This window comes from Lutra lutra, chromosome 2, assembly GCF_902655055.1.
Source record: "Lutra lutra chromosome 2, mLutLut1.2, whole genome shotgun sequence".
In the NCBI taxonomy this organism is placed as follows: domain Eukaryota; kingdom Metazoa; phylum Chordata; class Mammalia; order Carnivora; family Mustelidae; genus Lutra; species Lutra lutra.
In genome coordinates, this window is record NC_062279.1 from 75697177 (window position 1) to 75716197 (window position 19021).

A 19021-nucleotide genomic window follows, 5' to 3' on the forward strand; every position below is an offset into this window, starting at 1 on the left:
AGAGTATATGAAGGTTCAAGTAAAATACTAAAAGGGTGGCAACAACCCCAAGAAAATGCACTTTAACCAAATCAGAAGAGACCCCAAATCGTGGAGGGGAGAAAGGGGATAAAAAGAGGTTCCGAAAGAAAAAAAAAGAAGAAACAATTGAAAAAAGAAAATGAATAAAGAAAAAATATAAAAAAGAAAAATAATATATATATTAGATAAACTAGTTAAAAAACGTTAAATAAAAGGGTAAAAGTTAAAAAAAATTTGGCAGAAGAAGAGAAAAAAAATTGAAAAAGAAAAAAAAATTAACTGCAAGGCTAAAGAATCATGGGGAGAAAGCCATGAGTTCCGTGCTTTGCTTTCTCCTCCTCTCGAATTCCGCTCTTCTCCTTGGCATTGAAACAGCACTCCTTGGTAGGTGAACTTGGTCCTGGCTGGATTTCTCATTGATCTTCTGGGAGAGGGGCCTGTTGTAGTGATTCTCAAGTGTCTTTGCCCCAGGCAGAGTCGCACCACCCTTACCAGGGGCCGGGCTGAGTAATCCGCTCAGGTTCACTTTCGGGAGCTTTGTTCCCTGATCACTTTCCGTAGAGTTCCGGAGGATGGGAATGAAGATGGCAGCCTCCCAGTCTCAGGCCCGGAGGAGCCGAGAGCCCGGGGCCCCACTCCTCAGTGTGCCCTCAGAATACAGCGCCCAATTACTCCCATCACCCTGGCCTCCAGCCGCACTCCGAGCTGACCGAGCCTGTGACTGGTTCAAGGTAACCCCGAGCTTAGAGCTCACTCCTCAGCTCTGTCTCTGTAGCCGGCTTCTCCGTTCTAATACCTGTAAGCTCTGCGACACTCGGACACCCCTGATCCTTCTGTGACCCTGCGGGACCTGAGGCCACGCTGACCCCACGTGGACTTCACCCCAGTTAAGCCTCTGGAGCGATGTCCCTCAGTGGAACAGACTTTTAAAAGTCCTGATTTTGTGCTCCGTTGCTCCACCACTTGCCAGGAGCCGGCCCCTCCCCCTGTGGTCTATCTTCCCGTCGCTTTGGATTCACTTCTCCGCCAGTTCTACCTTTCAGAAAATGGTTGATTTTCTGTTTCTAGAATTGTTGTTCTTCTTCTCTTCGATCTCCCGTTGGATTTGTAGGTTTTTGCAATCTTTAGATAAGCTATCTAGCTGATCTCCTGCTACCTGAAGTAGTCTCAGCCTGCTACTTCTCCACCATCTTGACTCCTCCCCTCGAGTCTCCAGAATTTTTATGTGACTAAAGTTTGAAGACAGTAACCTAGTTAGAACTGGGGGCTAGGGGAGTTTTATAAAAGTCAAGTTTGTATAGCAAGCCAGTCTTTACTTACACTGTATGTTTATTTGGGATGACTTCTGTGTGTGTGGTAGAGAATCAGGGAGTTCATGGAAATCCAGTGGCTAAAACCTTTCATTACAGAGCCATTTTTAGCATTCTTTATTGAAACACATGCCAAAAATCTTACTCAGTCTGCTATTTATAATATTGCTAATCATTAAAAACTCAATGAAAGAATAGCATGAGACACTGAGAAGTAAAGTAGCCCAAGGTCACATAGCTAGTGAGTGTGAAGTGATGTAGAATTTGAACCAAGTACATCTGACTGCAAGTTCATTCTTATGCTTATTGATGAAGATGATGATGATGATGTATTTACTATTTGTATCTTTTGGTAGTCAGAAATAATTTCTTCCCATCTCTTTATGGTATACACATTTCCTTTATAATTGTCCTTTACAAAATGGCCAACTTATTCAGACTTTTCTAGAAGTGACCAAAGCCCACTGAGACTGAGTTTTGAGTGTCATGCAGTTGAGAGCCAGAAACAGAGTTCCTGTTCCACATTGGCCTTACCCTTTGGGGTGAGACAGTTTCATACTTTTATCACTATTAGTAGGTGAGTTTGATGGAGCAGTTTTAATTTTTTGAAAAGATGTTTCATAACATATTTCTAAAACTTAATTTTCTAACGTTTCAAGAAATGAATTCAGAACTTTCATTTGTAGCAGATTATGCCTCTCGGGTAATGAAATACAGGCCATATATAAATAAGATTAAAAACTTATATAAAATGTATAACTATGATACAATTTGGTTAGCCCATTATATTCCATGCTAAACAGTTCATCCCCATTTTCTAATTTAATTCTCACAACGACCTTTAGAGGACTATCTTATTATCAACATTCTACAGGTGCATCAATAGAAATTGCAAGCGGATAAGTGTCTTGCCCAAGATGTACCTTAAGTGGTGTAGTTGGGATTTGAGCTCAATCATTCTCACAAATTTACTATTTATTAGCTATAATATCATATTAAATAATAACTCTCCAGTGCCATTACTAATCATTTACCCCTGGATCCAAGAGCGTGCAGATGTGGAAAAATTAATTTGATTTTACTATGGCCTTTTGTGAGGTCACCTGTTTTCCTACCCTCTATCATTTGTCTAATAATTGCCCTGATAACAATGGACAAGAATCCTGAAATAATTGTCTTAAGTGTGACTTCAGTTATTTTTGTTTGTTTGTTTTAAAAAATAGCTTAAGGAGGATTACTCTATAGCAATGGAGAGAGACAAAGAAAGATAAAGGGAGAAAAGTAATGTTAAAGCTGTTGTAATAAACTAGAAAGAATCCAGCCCTGCTGTTTTCCTGCATCCATGAGATTTGCATTTATGCTAACTAAGATTGACTTAGAGACTTTGTTCTGAAAAGAGTTCCATGAAATATTGCCTTAAGAATTTGTAATTCCAGGGGTACCTGGGTGTCTTAGTCAGTTAAGTGGCTGCCATTGCTCAGGTCATAGTCTCAGGGTCCTGGCATTGAGCAGGGCATCAGGCTCCCTGTTCGATGTGGAGTCTGCTTCTCCCTCTGCCCTCCATCCTCCTACCCTGCTCCTGTGTGCAGTCACATGCTCTCTCTTTCTCTCTCTCTCTTTCTCTGTCAAATAAATAACTAAAATCTTTAAAAAAAATTGTAACTCCAGACTCCCTGCTTGGCCAATTTATCATATGATGAGAAATTGTCAAAAGTGGGCCAGAAATAAATGACAGTGAGGGAAAGGCCTGAAACTTGGACAATATCACCTTTCCTGTACTATGTTCTGATCCATATCTAACACATTGTACCTATTAATCCAACTAGGAAAATCTCATGTGTCTTCTGTTATTTTATAGAACAAAAATTTACATACCCAAGGATAAAATTTCATCACACTTCTTTATATATTACTGACAGAGGGAAGGAGCGAGAAAAAGTTGAATAATGGAGTGGGGACAAGAATAGAAGTCTGGCACAAGAATGGAACAGACTGGAAGTAGCACATCACATGGGAGGTTCTCCCACAAGTACAGAAGGAAGACTTACCAGTCTTTACATGGATCAGAAACTTGCCTAAACAGACATTTGCATAAACGTGTATGTGTGTGTTTGTGTGTGTGCCATGAAGATTTTAGAATTTTTAAATCCTTTTCCAGAATTTAGAAAAAAAAGGAACCTAGCCTGAATTTTCTCTGACGGTGTCTTAAGAAATATATGGTCGTTAAAGTGCCTTTAACAGAATGGAAGATGAAAAATACTAATGAAAACATCCCATCATGCAGCAGATTTTAAATGGTTGTTCTTTTGTATGTGGACTGTCTTACAAACATGCCTCCAATCTTAAATTAAACCCTTGGAAGGAAATAATATAACTCTAACACAAAAAATAGTTTGAAAACCACTTGATAGATTTTCTAGTAGCTGCAGACTGTGGTGGAAAAAATATGACCATACCTCTTGAGCAACCTTCTCAGATCTTAATTTGATAAAAATTAATAATGTAACGCCATACAAAGAATACTGAAAATGACCTATATCCATCAAAGTACAGAAAGAAACAGATAGCACTTCTGAATTGGATGATTTGGGGGGAATTAGTAGGCTATTTACAATGTGTGTGAGTAGATCATGTAGAAGACAGAAGGGATAGTTCAGTGACCTGGCTAGAGACAGTAGGGAGTATTATCATCCAGGGCTTGAAAAGGTAGAGAGAAGGAACATTGTTCAGAATGCAGAGACACAGTGGGTCTTGTGGAGAGGGCTACCTGACAACTGCTGAGAGCTCTAGCTAAGGGACAGAGCCCACCCCTGGTGATGTTTCAAAGAGGGGGTAGTTACTCTGCCCCATTGTCTTCCATTTCTATAATCTCCTACTGGGGGTCCTCAATGGTGGAATGAAATCAGAAGTCAGAGAGCAAAGGGTCCATGATGAGATCCTTCCAGGTATTCCTCCTGGGCAAGACCTGTATGAAGAGTGGGACATGGATCTCAAGGGACAAATAGATGTCTAGCACACCTACAAATAGAACATTTGGAACTGAAATGAACATACAAAGTCTTTATTGCTTAAACATTGAAATTCCAAGACAGAAAAAGGCCAAAACTTGGGGGAAATATTTAGCACTTATAAGAAAAGCAACCAGTTAATTAATAAGGAATGGGATATATATGTATATATCCCATATATCCCATATATCATATATATATATGAAATAAAATGAAACTGCTGGTAGATTTTTTAAACAATATTGAGTATTGTGATAGAAAGCATATGAAAGGAAAGCATATAAAAGGAATTTTATACATGCATCAGTAAAAAATACAAGTTTTGTAAGTTAGGCATACATTCTTAGAATGCTAGAGGTGTGGTGAGCTTTCTGTTTTTAATGTGAACATAGTCATACAGAAAAGAATTGTGGGAACAAATAAAACTGCTTATATTTCACTCTTAGAAGTGTTCAAATGTTGTACACTAAACACTTATACTGATCTTACTCTATATACTGTGAAAACAAACAAACAAACAGCCGGAATCACCTTTTCAAAGGAGCCACTGAACTGAGCACATCACCTTCTACATTTTAGCAGCCATCCAGGACCGCTCCTATCTCTTCATAACCGTAAAGTTGTGTAAATTAAACCCTCAGGGACTTTTCTCTGGTACTCTGGCAATTTAGCTAATGATTACTTTACTATATATATATTTTACTATATAATTTTTCTGCCCATCCAACTAAGACTCTGTTTGAAACATTTTCAGTCCTGGAGTGTACAAACTTTTTAAAAAAACATGTGTCCTTTTGTTCTCGTGCTAGGAATTACAATTGCTGACCTGTGCAGAATGGCATGTCAGTCATCAGTAGAGGGTCTTTCTTTTAGAAGTGTGCACGTTAAGAGGGTATTTTTGCACAACTTTTTTAGAGAGCGAAGGGAGATTTTCACCACCTCATTTTTTATTCTTTATTTACTAGCCAATACAATTATTTGGGCTATCTGAAGAGATATAAGGCATAATAGCATAATTATTAGCAAGATTAGTTTTTCCATTAAATTTGGTATTTGGGACTATGTTTGTTTTGAAGAAAATTAAGGTATTTTGGAATATGTTTATTTTTAACAAACATAAGAAAATATGTTTGTTTTTCAGTAAATCCTATATAGAGCAAAATTTAATAATAAATGTGACTGCTGACAAATAAATGTCCTTTTTATAGTCTTCTTTAACTCCAGCAACCCAAGCTTCATAATCTTACTAGTACGATTATACTTACATAGTAACTTACACTATATTTAGAACATGCTTTTTCAAAGTGTATTGTATTTGCTTCTACTACTATTTTGAAAAGCTAACCGTTCATGTGTTCTTATGCAAGCCACGGCCAGAGAAGGTGGATGATTTCCTTATGGTTACATGATTAGTAATGAAGCTCTAATCCAAATGTCACAACCACAAATTCTTTTCTTTTTTCTTCCCACCAGCCCTGCTTGACTCAATAATTAATTTGGTGCCTTTATGTTCTATATACTGTACTGTCTTCAGGGAGATAAACACCATGTTCCTTGCAGCTCTTTTGATCACACACACACCTTTATCCCTTTATGATATATAATCTTTGATGAGTAAGACTAACTTTGCCATTTTTATTTATTTGATTTTCTTAATTTGATGTTTTATTTTAAAAAGATGAAAAACAAGTAAAACTATACCATCCAAAGATGTTAATAGAAAAAGCCAGAATATCCCCATAGGCCCCTCTGCTCCCTGCCATCCTACCATACTGAGGGACTGAAGGTAAGCTCTGTGAATAGATGGTGTGGTAATAGCCAATATTGGATGAGCATATTTTTGCTCAGTCAAAAATACATATGTAAGTACATAAATATATCCATAAATATATCTAGAGGTTCTGTATACTTGATATTAAAGAAATGAAATTGCCCTCTACACATTATTCTTCAACTTTTCTTTTCACCTTAATAATATATCATGGATAGTATCACCTACCAATACATAAAGCTCTTACTCCACATTTGCATTATAATTTCTATGTGCACATCCCATCCATCTATAATTTTACATAAACAGGTATCCAGCATGCTCTTTTTCTTTTTAAGGACTCTCTTTTCTCTCTATTTCCTTGCTCCTCTTTCACTGGACTCTTCTTCTGCCCTCCCACTCTCCCCTCAAGAAACTCATGTTAACACACTCATGAGTATCCTTCCACGACTTTTTTTTATGCTCATATACTCACAACACAAATACATGTCTACACATGATTATGTGCACACATTGACACTTAGAGAAGCTCTGTCCTTCTGTGTTTTCAAATAATCATACCAGTTCTCATCTTACTTTTCGCACTTAATCTTATATTGTGGAAACCCCTTTGGTCAAACGGCAGAGAACGGATTCATTCTATTTCATAATTGCATAATATTCCAAAATGGGGCTTTATGATAATTCATGTCATCATTTCTCTCTTGGTGAACATTGTTTACTCCATTAGTGAGCATTTAGTCAGGAGAGAGAAATCAGACTTTTGTTTTAACATAAAGAAATCAGACTTCTGTAAAGATTTGTGGCCTTGTCTGGGTGAACAAAGAAAAGAAATGGGAATTTTTTCAAGCTTGAAAAAAGGGACCCATGGTATAGAAACTCATACTTCTGAGGAAGAAGCCAGCTGGCTGGTGCTGGTGTCTACGAACTGTCGAGTCTTGTTTCTGAGGTTGTTAGAAAAACTGCCCGCTGTCCTCAGCTACTCCTATGGAGGAACTTACAGGTACCAGGGGAAGAAGCATTTCTAGGATGATTCACTCAAGGAGCAGAGAAGAAGCCAACAAAAAGTAAGTGAGATGGAGCAAATCCCATTTTCCTTTCCCAGCCTTGTGGGCCCCCTGCTAGCAGAGCGTCAGGGGAAGTTCAGTGATGAAACACAAATGTGGGTTGCAGAGCCCCATCATCACAGTACAGTTTCAGGCAGTGGGCTTACAGTTTTGAGAACACCAACTTCACAACTGGCACATCTTTACTGACAAGATTTTTTTTTTTTTTTCAGTTAAGAGCAGAGTTGTATTAAGTGTCCTTATTCGCATTTTCTTTTGAACCAGTGCTTTTATTTCTCTGGGATAGATTCCAAAGAGGTAGATTATTGCACAAAGTGATATTTTTAATTTTTTAACAGATGTTGCCAGATGTTTTGATGATACTGCAAAAATTCACACTTCTACTGGCAATTTTTGAGAGCCCTTGTTCTTCTTATCCCCACCAGCAACAGAGGGCTATTACCCTTTTCAATCTTTCCAACATGGTGGGTGTAAAGAAATGCCTTGTTTTTACTTTAATTAGCATTTTTCTGAATTTGTGATTTTAAGCATCTTATCATATGTGTATTAACCATCTGTAATCCTTTTTTTGTGAATTCCTATCCTTACTTTTCACTCAATATTTTTCTACTGGATTTCTTCTGTTTTCTTTTTTGTGACTAGACAAAAACCTCTTTGCACATTACAGAGATTGAACTCAGTCTTCTGTGTTGTGCTTTTTTATAATTTCATTGTTTGTTTATTCACTTTAATTTTTGTATATTTTCTAGAGATAACCAAATATAATCAAATATCACTTACAGTTTCTGGTTCTCATATTAGTTATGTAGACTTTCCCCCCCAACACTGAATTTACAATTTAGACTTATTTCAAATTTTTAAAAATTTTTTATGTTTAAGACTGTTTTCCATCTGGAGTCTATGCCTGTATATTCCATTTAGTATGGGTTTGATTTCTTTTCTTTCATGTAGACAGTCAGTTGTCTGAAGCATTTATTTTGTCAACTTTCCTTTCAATATGACTTGAAATGCCAATTTTATTATATGTGAAATTATTTTATCATTTTCTGGATTTTCTATTCTGGATTTTACTGACCTTTTGGTTAATTCTCATGCCAATGCCTTATTGATTTAATCCCAGTGACTTTTAATATGGGCAATGCCTAGCATAAGGAGATCTCCTTTTTTTCATTATTTTCTTGGCTATTCTCAGCCATTTCTTTTCCTATATATGTTCCTTAAGATAATTTTATCTATCTCCTTTCTGCTTCACAAAGGAAGAAATAAATTATCCCCCCCATCAAAAAGTGGTGATTTCATTTGCTCAGATCATGATTTCCTCAATAAGATTCTATAATTTATATTTTTAGTAAGATTTTATGACTTCTCTGTTAAATTTATTCTTAACTATTTTATGGTTTTTCTTTTTATTATCACATTTCGGGATTTTTTAAAAAAAATATTTTTTTCAGTGTTCCAAAATTCATTGTTTATGCAGCACACTCAGTGCTCCATGCAATCTGTGACCTCCATAATACCCACCACCAGGCTCAACCCCCCCACCCCCAAAACCCTCAGTTTGTTTCTCAGAGTCCAGTCTTTCATGGTTTATCTCCCCCTCTGATCTCCCCCAACTCACTTCTTCTGGATATTTATTGCTAGAAGGGAAAAAGCTATTGATCTTACAGTATTTCCATGAGGATAGACTAAACTGTCACAGTAAAAAAATCCAAAAAACATGATGGCTCCAAAGAAATACAAGTTTATTTCTCTTTCATGAGAATTTAGAGTGTATGTTCCAAATTGGAAGAGGGGTCTTCATCATATGGCCATTCAAGGACTCAGGAATTCAGCTCTTCTATCTTTAATATGTGGTTTCTTGGCTTGCTCTGATAGTCACTATCTCTGCACTGAGGAATAGAAAAAGAGCATGAAGGAAATTTTATATTTATGGAACAGACAGGAAACTAAAATTGTGGGCTCTGTTCACTTCTCACTGGAGGGTATTTAGTTATAGGTAACCTGTAACTGAAAGGAACACTGGGAGATACCGTGTGACTGGAAAGACATATACCCAGTTACCATTCTGTTCATACAGAAGAAGGGATGATAAATTTTAGGAAATTTAGTTGACTGCCATGGTATAATTACCCTGTATCTAGCCATTGTACTAAAGAGGACACTCGTTGTGATGAGCACCATGTAAGTGATAAATCACTGATTTCTACTCCAGAAACCAATAGTGCACTATATGTTAACTAATTTTTTTAAGTCTCATTAATCATAGTAGTTTTCTTGCTTAACCAGGTACACTTGGAATTTCTACAATATCAGTAAGGGAAGATTGTTTTGTTCCTTCTTTTTAATATATTCTCCTACCATTTTTTTTTTACTGTTCTTATATTTGTTAGAAATTCTAAGATGCCTGAATAATAGTAGCAAGAGTAATCATCCATAACAGAACTTCTTTAACTTAGTTCATATATTTTACCATCTAGAAAAAAATGGGACATTGATTTTAAAATATTGTCTTTATCACTTTAAGGGATCTCCTCCAATTCTTATTTTACTTAGAGCTTACATAGTAGTAATACTACAGAAGTTTGTCAAATATCTTTTCAGCATATACAATCACAATGTTTGTCTCTTTCAATGTGTTAACCTAATGAAATGCTGCCAGATTTTCTGGTAAGAAAATATCTCGAATAAATCCTATTTATTCTATTCCTTGTGCATTTTTTAGATACACTGCTAGTGTGTCAAAGTTATTTGCTACTATTTAGATATATGCTAATATGTTTAACGGAATTTTGCATCTGTGGTCCCAAATAACATTAAAGCATAATTTTCTTTTCCCTCTTTCTTTCTTTTTGGGTACTGTCTTAACACATATGAAATTTCCTTTCTGCAAGATTAATAATGTGAATTAGGGAACTTTGTTTCTATAGTCAAGAATAATGTAAAGAAAATTGAATTATGTGTTCTTTAAAAGTAAGGTAAAACTCACTTGTGAAATCATCATGCCCTTATCCTTTCTAAGGCATATAGACTTCTATTTATCTATCTATCTAATCTCCTCTTTGTTAATTACCGTATCTATTCAAGTTTTCCTCTTCTTGAATAAATTCTGACAACTTCTACTTTGCTAGAATAGGATTCATTTTTTCCTAGGTTTTCAGATTTGTTGCAACAGTATTATATGTAACACTTTTTATGATTTTTCTAATTTTTTTCTGTGTCTTTGGTTATTTATCCTTTCTCATCTATTTCTGTTTTTTCTTTTCCTTAAAAAGTCTTACTAGAAATTCATCTATTTTGCAATTATCTTCAAGGACCTGTTATAAGAAAATATTTCTTTATTCTTCTTATTTATATCTCTTTAATGAGTTTTAGCTTTTACAATTTATTATTTTTTACTACATTTTTTATTGGGTTTCATTACTGTTTTCTTTAATAATGAAAGCATTTACGGTTATAAATTTTTTTCTGGATATAGCTTTTGCTGAGTTCCTTACAGGTCTTACTATAACATTTTCAAGACTTTCTGGCTATAATTTTTCAGAGAGTTTTCATTTCATTGAACCAAGCATTATCTAAAAGTATGTTAATTAGTAGTGATTAAGATTTATTAGTCACATTTCATGTTTTTATTTCTAATTTTATTGTCTCAATATCAAAAGAAGTGCCCTATTAAGTCCCTATTGAAGTTTTTTGTTAAGGTATTATTTGAGGGTAAATCAATTTTAAATGTTTCATAGACATTATAAACAACATTTTTCATTTAGTGGACATGAGTTTTTTATATGTCTCTATTAATCAAGTTTTCATTGCAGTATTTAACTTCTCTGCATTTTGTTTGTTTATAAGCCGCATTGTTTTCAAAGGCTTTTCTTCTATTACACATTTAATTACCTTAGCAAAAATAGTCCCATTTTCTACGTAGAATTTCTTCAGATGACCTTCAAAATTGCCTCATTTCTTTTTCTTCTTTCAAATATTCTTGACTTTTAGCCTGGACAGGAGTAAGGGGTGGAGGTGAGGGGGACCTAGGAAAATAAATAGAGAATAGCATTGTATCAGTGAAATGTGTGGATATTACTCTGGTTTCTTCACTCAGGAATATTTAGTTATTTTCCTTCAGTTCCATAAGAAACCTCCTTCAAGTTTCCTTACTGCCCTCTTCTGATCAATGGTCTAATATACAGAGTAGTCATGTATAGATACATACATGACCAGCCATATTGCTTATTCTTTAACATAGAGTATTGTCTTTTAAAGGAGCTATGTTATTTTCCTTGGATTATAACATTAAAAATATGTTAAACCAATTTAGTAATGATGTTCTCATTTGGTAATCATTTTTCCTTTCTGGTAATAAAAATCCAACCATGTTTTCTAAGATCAAATTCTAAAAACAATTGTTATTATATGAATAATAATCTCAAAACAAAGCTAACAGTATCAGATATATTTCTATCAAATAAAAATCAGAAACCTCTTAAAAATTCTAAAAAGCACTTACAAAATTAGAAGTCTGTCCCTCTGCATACTGTGAATGAGCTGCTAAAATGAATCTGCTAACATCAGTCTGCATCAATCAATCTGCTTGATGATCCCATGCTTTTCATGCAGACCTGTCTGAAACTCTTGTGGGTTCCAACCATCAGTGACCTAAAAGGACACTACAGCTTGGGTACCACTAACTTATGTTGGATTCTAAGACAACTTCTATTCAATGTAAGGTAAAGAATTTAAGCTGATCATAACGAGGTATGACAACCATATTTGACTAATCTACAAAGAAGAATATGTCATTGCAATAGTAATGGGACAAGCCACCCGATTAATTAGCAGCAAATTAGACAGATTGCCTTGGAAGTTTTCCAAGAGTAGAAGTGTTTCTAGTGCTTTGCTTCAAAAGCAGGGCAGAGCAAACTTCCTTAATCCCCTTGGGTAGAGAAAAGTTTGATTTTTCATTCTTAAATTTTATATGTCATAATCTAATCCACAATTGAAGCAGAATTGCGGGACAGAGAAACTGGGCTGTTTATGTTTAAATTATGAGTCTCGTAACCTGTGATGATGATTGTGATTTTGAGGGAGATTTTGGGGTGTTTCGTCTATCTGTGAATGGTAATGGAAATATTATAACTTTGTAAACTATAAAATGTGTTCATGCACAGCTCATTTGAGTCTAACAACAGTCTCCAAGATATTTTCTCCTCCATGTTACGGTGAGGAAACAGTGAGGAATCTTCTGGGTTGTCAAACAGTACACTCTTGCCAGAGCCAGTGCATTACCATGGGGCAAGCTGTGAGTCAGGCTTTCCCACTCCGATGCTGCCAACACAGCAGTGGGGTGCACCCTCTGTCCCATATGGTAACTCGAATAGAAACAAAAGTGAACTTAGCCAGGGCAAAAAAAAAAAAAAAAAAAAAAATGTAACCTTCACCTAAGCTCCTTTCTTTCTTGCGGTGCCTAGTCTTTTAGTAGGAGAAAATAGAACCAGTGGATTTCAGATTAAAAGATATCTTGAAGTACTATATAGTCAAGAAAATGCTTCCTCCCCCTTAGCGTGGGTGTTGCTGGTGAAGAGCATTGGAAATAGCTGCTTACTATAACTTCATGTCAAACTCATTCACAGTTATGGAGGGAACCTGATCCTCCTTGTTTTTAATCTCAAAACAAAGTGCTATTTGGTTTGAAAAATTAAGTAATCCGATGCCATATTAAATTTCTATAGTGCTCCTGAGTCCTTGCTGAAACACCTTTCAGTTCTAGTAACTTAACTGTGTTTTCGAATACCATGGAAATACAGAAGACATAACAAAACAACCACTATAACAAAATTCCCCCCTGTCTGTTATATTATGTGACTTATTTACCTCTGTTCACACAATAGTGTGTCAAAATCCCAAATTTCACTCAGAAGGGAAGATGGATTGGTTTTGTTTTCTAGTCTCCAGAAGAGGAGTTGAGATGTCAGGAGAAAAGTACCTCTCTCCATCACCAGAGGAAGCTAATCAAGGAAAAATGTCTGCTGGCAGCATAGACATTAATCTCCAGCGGGATCATGGGCCTGTTATGAGGTGTAACTAATCGCATCGTTGTGACTCATCTTGGTCTGTAATACCACGCTGCACAGTGACATCAGTGGTTGTGTGAGATGGATGTTGCATGTAAAGGAAAAAATACTCTTCAGCTGGAATATCTGCAAGCCTGTGCATGACATGGTGACAGCCGGCAGTAAATGCAGCTCCTGTTTCTCCACAATAACGTTTGCCACCTCCTGTCATCACTGTATTTCTGGCACAGTCTGGAGCAGTCATCATGGGGCAGTTTCAGACCCGCAGGTTGTTAGAACGGCTTAGCTCTCAAAAATGACCTATGTCAAGATGTTCCATGGTTGTCTACACAGGTCTACTTTGGCACCGAGTCCAGATGCTCAGGAAAGTTTTTAAAAAGAATCCTAAAGTGTTTATATACCACATCTTCTTTATCCATTCATCTGCTGAGGGACATCTGGGCTCTTTCTGTAGTTTGGCTATTGTGGACATTGCTGCTATAAATATTCGGCTGCACATGCCCCTTCGGATCACTGTGTTTGTATCTTTAGGGTACCCCTGAAACAAATAATACATTATATGTTAATTAAAAAAAAAGAAATATTATTTATCAGTAAGAATAAATGAACTATCAGCTTAAAAAAAAGGAATCCTAAAGTATTAATTCAGAGTCTTCACAAACTTGTGGTTTCTGGAACAGTTCTTCCAACATTTTCTCTACAGAAGAAAGGTGTACTGTGATCTCTTGGTACATGTAAAGTGCATGATACACATGCATTTTGATGTGCCGGTCAGTTATCCACTAACAGATAACTGGTGGAGTAGAAAAAAACAACCAGATGGGATGAGACAGGAGGCCTCAGGCTGGCCCTGGCTTGGGCGTGGGGCTGCCATTGCTGGGAAAAGAAGGCCTTTGGGCTTCAAAAGAGGGGGTTCCACTCTTTGAGGTCTCTCTCTATCTTAAAATTATAAGGCTTTTTAAAAAATGTATCTATTCAAAAGTTTCCTCATGCTTCTTTTCTACTACACTGGAAATCCTTTAAGAGTCAAGAACTAAGGCAATAAATTTTTTTAACATATTTTGAAGTTTTAAATTTTAAAATAATTTTTGAATATCTTTAATTTAAACAGTTGAGTGTTTTAAATTTAAAAGTGTCTTCTGAATGTTTATATTTTAAAAGCAAATTAACAGAAAAGACAATATATATTTTAAAGGAGCAGGAGTTAGACATATACGCCATGTACCTGGTATGCAATAGTTACCGACACTAGAAACAGAATTTACTTAGAATTTCCTGGTAGCAAAAGTGATAGAGGAAATAATGGGCTATATATTCATTTGTTAATTTATTTCAAAAGAACCACATATATTTTTCTAGAGAAATAAGCATTTCCTGGTAATAATACTCCTAGACTGATAAATATACACTGATGCTAATTGAGACATTTTCACAAGGACAATGATATATACTAGAGTAATAAAATTTGGTAAGACAAATGCCATTCTGTGTAAGCAGTTTGTATATCTATCAATCAGAACAATATGCTAGCATTTAGATGTTGACCCGTGCTGTGCTTTCTTTTCTCCACAGTAAAGACTGTTCTTATATTCTTAATCAGTGTCTCTAATTTTATTTTTCAGAATGACAAATCCCCGGGGCGATCGGCAAGTCGATCAAGTAATATTTCAAAAGTAGGTAAACTATATGACTTAACTGTTTATTGATTTCCATATCTTATGAATTCAAGTAAATATTTTATAATGTTTAACCTATAATTGTTATCTGTGAGCAGTACACAATTATGGCTTGTTAATAGTTTTAACTATTTTGAGCTTTTGCTGTGATAAGAGGACACAATTTCACACAACAAAATAAGTCATTTTTCCTTTTCAGCGCTATATGCAAAAGATAATTTGTTACTTTTAGAATGTCATGCAAAGTATGTTTTTTTTTTTCTCTCTTACTTCAAACATCATGGAGCTGTCACATTCCCAACTTGAAACTGTATCAACACTCATGGTACAATTTCCATAAATTCAGTTTTTCTACAAGTTTGGACTCATCTATGCTCATATTAACCAGGACCAGTTTTAGAAACAACTTAAGACATTAGTTTAGTCATATTTGTTTTATAGAGTCAATGGATGAAGAAAACAAACTACTCCCTAGACCGTCTATAAATTTAAGCAAAACACCAGAGTGTCAAAAAGATTATGGCATGGCAGAGATAACTCTAGATTTTTATAGTGCCTGGAAATCAAAAATCAAAAGCTATTCTCTAAAATGAGACACAATGCAATGTACAGACTTTGTGTTCAGGGAATGAGAAATCACTTAGAGCCATTTGTCAAATCAGAAAACTATGACTTCCAAAAATGTAATTCAGACAAAGATGGATTTCCCATGACTGGAACTTGTTCTGTGGGGCCACTCACTTGCCAGCACCCTCCACAGCCCTGAGCTTAATTTTATATATTTTGTAACTTTATATTATTTTCCTTCATGAGAACCCCCCAAATAGTTGGCAACTACAGACACTGTAGAACACAGACCCACTTCAAGGTTAGGGAAGTGTTTTGTTTTGTTTTCAGAAACAAAGAACTTCATTACTCATGGAAAAATAGCAATAGCCAGAGCATCAGCATCTTCTTTAGCTGGTTCCTGAGGCTGGTTCTTGGGAGACGATGCCACGATGGCTGGGTGACTCCTCCAAACACAGTGGATTGGTTATAGGAGTGCAACCCTACACAGGAAACTCTCCTATTTTCAGCAGATAGGAAGTATGCCTGTCCCTTGCTCTGTGAGACAACATCTCTGTGTTACAATGCTATGCCTTATAAAAGCATCTTTAAAAAGACAGTCCAGAGCTAAAGCAGGCAACGAATCTGCTAACAAGACGTGCAGAGAGAGATGCAAGAGAACCATAGACAATCACATCTCAGCACATGGGACTGAACATTTATAATTACATTCAAATCCAAGTGCTTTTGTGGATATTTGAGAGCCAATGTGGTCTAGGACTAATTCTAGAGAAGGAGGATCTGAGTGTCCGTTGCTGTACTGTCACTATTTATGTGACCGTGAGACCGTCACTTAACATCCCTGAGATAGAGTTGCCTCCACTGTGACACGAGGGTGATAGTATCAGTCCCTTGGAAGCTTCCATAAGTAGGTGTAAATTAAAACAATTCCTTGAAAATGTGTGTCATCTTAGTCGTGTCATGAAGAACCTTGCCTGAAACTGAAGAACATTGTCGTCTTTCTAGACTTGAATGTTAATGTCGACCTGGATACTTGCAAACATACCCACAACTCCTTTGTCATGCCAGATACTGTCTTATGATCCAGGGGTACAGTGATATTGCATTTCCAAGCTGATGTTTGAGTTTGGCATAAGGCAGACTGTTAATAACTTTTAGCCTTTTAACTTCTTTGAGAAATAAAGAAGTCAGGAGTGTAGTTTGCCTTCTGTGAGTTCTTCCAGGCTCTGATATGTATTAATTGCATCCCTGTGTGGGAGACAATTAATGACAAAAATGCATTATATTCAGAGGGAAATGAAAAGCTCTCTTTTTAAATAATCTAGTTGCACAATAGCAAAAAAGTCAACTATCAGACACCCATAGAGATAAAAAGATTGCTGTGTGCATGTTTATTTTTTAAGCCAATATGACTTTCCTTTCCTTTTATTCATTCTCAGAATGACAGTCACAAATGCTAAACACATTGAGTCCTCACTACTTTTTCATGAATTATTAAGTGACAAAATTTTCATTAGGACCATGTAACCTACCGAGTGTGAAATGGTAAAATCTAGCAATATTTGAATCCTTAACTTTTAAAGCGGTGGAGAAAAAAAAAATCAAAGCAGAACCAGGATACTTTGTCTCTTTAAGTCCTCTGGACTTCATCCCATGTGGCTTTTCCTTTTCCTGATTTTGCTTTGTAACCTTTCACTGTAATAAATTGTAGCCGTGATTATGACCATAAGCTTAGTCCTATGAACTTCCTAGAAAAATCACTGAAACTGGGTGTGGCCATGGGAATGATTCCCTTCCACATTAGCCAAAAAGTGTAGACAGAAGGCTATGGGAGTTGAGAGAATGATCACTTCCCTTTGGTGAAGACAGGATGTATCCAGAGATGGTTTCTTAGAAGAATGTTATATAAACAGAGCCTCGAAGAATGGGTATGACTTGATTTGTTTAAAAGGATATAAAGCATAAAAAGTGGAAGCTGGAAAACATGAATTATGAAGAGAAAGATACATAACTCATTTTAGGGGCCTTTGAGATGGAACTTTGAATAATAGGATATACTCTCTTTAGTCACAACATGCAAGTGTTAGCTGTCTTGATAACACAGGGATGGATTTAGAACCCATCAAGATCCTCAAGGCTTTTTTTTAGTAAATATGTATGAAACTGAACATTACGATTTTTGCTTCTCAGGATTGTATAAACATGATCCCGCAGTTGTGAATATGAAATATCCAAGGATGGGATAAATTACAAATATCGAATTGCTAATGAACATTAAAAATGTTCTCGTGGTCTTTATCTCTGAATCTTTTTATCCTGTGTTATTTAATTGTAATTATACCTTGCATGTTATATTCCCAGTTTTCTGGCCATTCCAGAATTTTTTCTTAGTTTATCTTTCTAGTTTGTTTTAGGACATATAAGACAGACCTGTCTTATTCTAATAGGATTTGTGTGCATTAGATATGTTAAAGTTGAGTCAAAAGCTACAGAGAAGCTATATAGGTTTAAAACAATGTATGTGAGACTGTCAAAATATCTTCAGTGTGAACAAAGCAGCATTCCTTTATCCACACTTACTTTTTTTGTTTGTTTTTTTGAAAAGCTGCTTTTGATATTAATGCTGGTTGCTGCTTTTTAACACACCCACAGCGCCCAAATAGGTTCCTCAAGATGTAAAATTAGCCAAATTTGGCCTTTCTTTTATTTCTTCTAGGGTGAGGAATCATTATATTCAACTAGCAACAGCATATTACATATTTCACAAGAAAAACCATCCAAAAGCAAACTGTCAAAAGGAAAGAAAGCCTTGTACTTTCAATTTCAAATCAACATCTAGAATTTTCTTTTGAATAAAACACTTGGAGGCTTTTTGGTCTATGTGGGAAGCAGCTCACAAAATCTAATCTACTTATGAAGAGAAACTCAAATGCCACCACATTAACAAAATATTTCAGTTAGTTTCTATCACTTCCTGTTATATTCTCTAGACTTCATTTACTTGAGAAAGGTTCATTGAAATTGTTCTGTTGGTCTTTTCCTAGAAATACCATAGAGAATGTTAGGTAAAGATGGTTATGTGGTGTATAAAATAATATCCCTAAGGCTTCCTCCTCTCTTGTTCATGGACCCTAGTTTATTCTGCAGTAAATGAAGATCCATGGCAGGGTCAATACAATTTATTCAACAAATATTTTTTATGGATATATTGTGTACAAGTCATTATTTAAGTCATGGCATTTTAAATAGATCTTTTCTTTTAATCAAATACATGCTTTGATTTTGCTTTTGTAAATCTTTATCTCTCCATATTTTGCCTAATTTGCCTTTCTAAAATTTCAATGTATTTTCCACCAAGATTAAGGTGAAAGTGTTTCCTAAATGGAAAATGTAATGGGAATTCTTTCAGCTGAACCTAAGCCATACATTTGCCTCTCTGAACAGGTGTTTAATGTTCTGACTTATTTAGATATCCATTTTGGTTTGTTTATACAGGGGGCCTATAAATCAGTCATGCCCTCAGACTACATACATTT

At 35.7% G+C, this 19021-nt stretch overlaps 1 protein-coding gene across 2 annotated transcripts in view; it reads left to right on the forward strand.

The window, feature by feature from the left end:
* MARCHF1 (membrane associated ring-CH-type finger 1) overlaps positions 1-19021 on the forward strand; it is a 315834-nt gene that overhangs the window by 151342 nt on the left and 145471 nt on the right. For both annotated transcript variants that reach the window (XM_047717754.1, XM_047717752.1), the window contains exon 2: positions 14865-14915. In XM_047717754.1, the coding sequence (XP_047573710.1) occupies positions 14865-14915 (51 nt within the window). The remainder of the gene's footprint in view (positions 1-14864; positions 14916-19021) is intronic.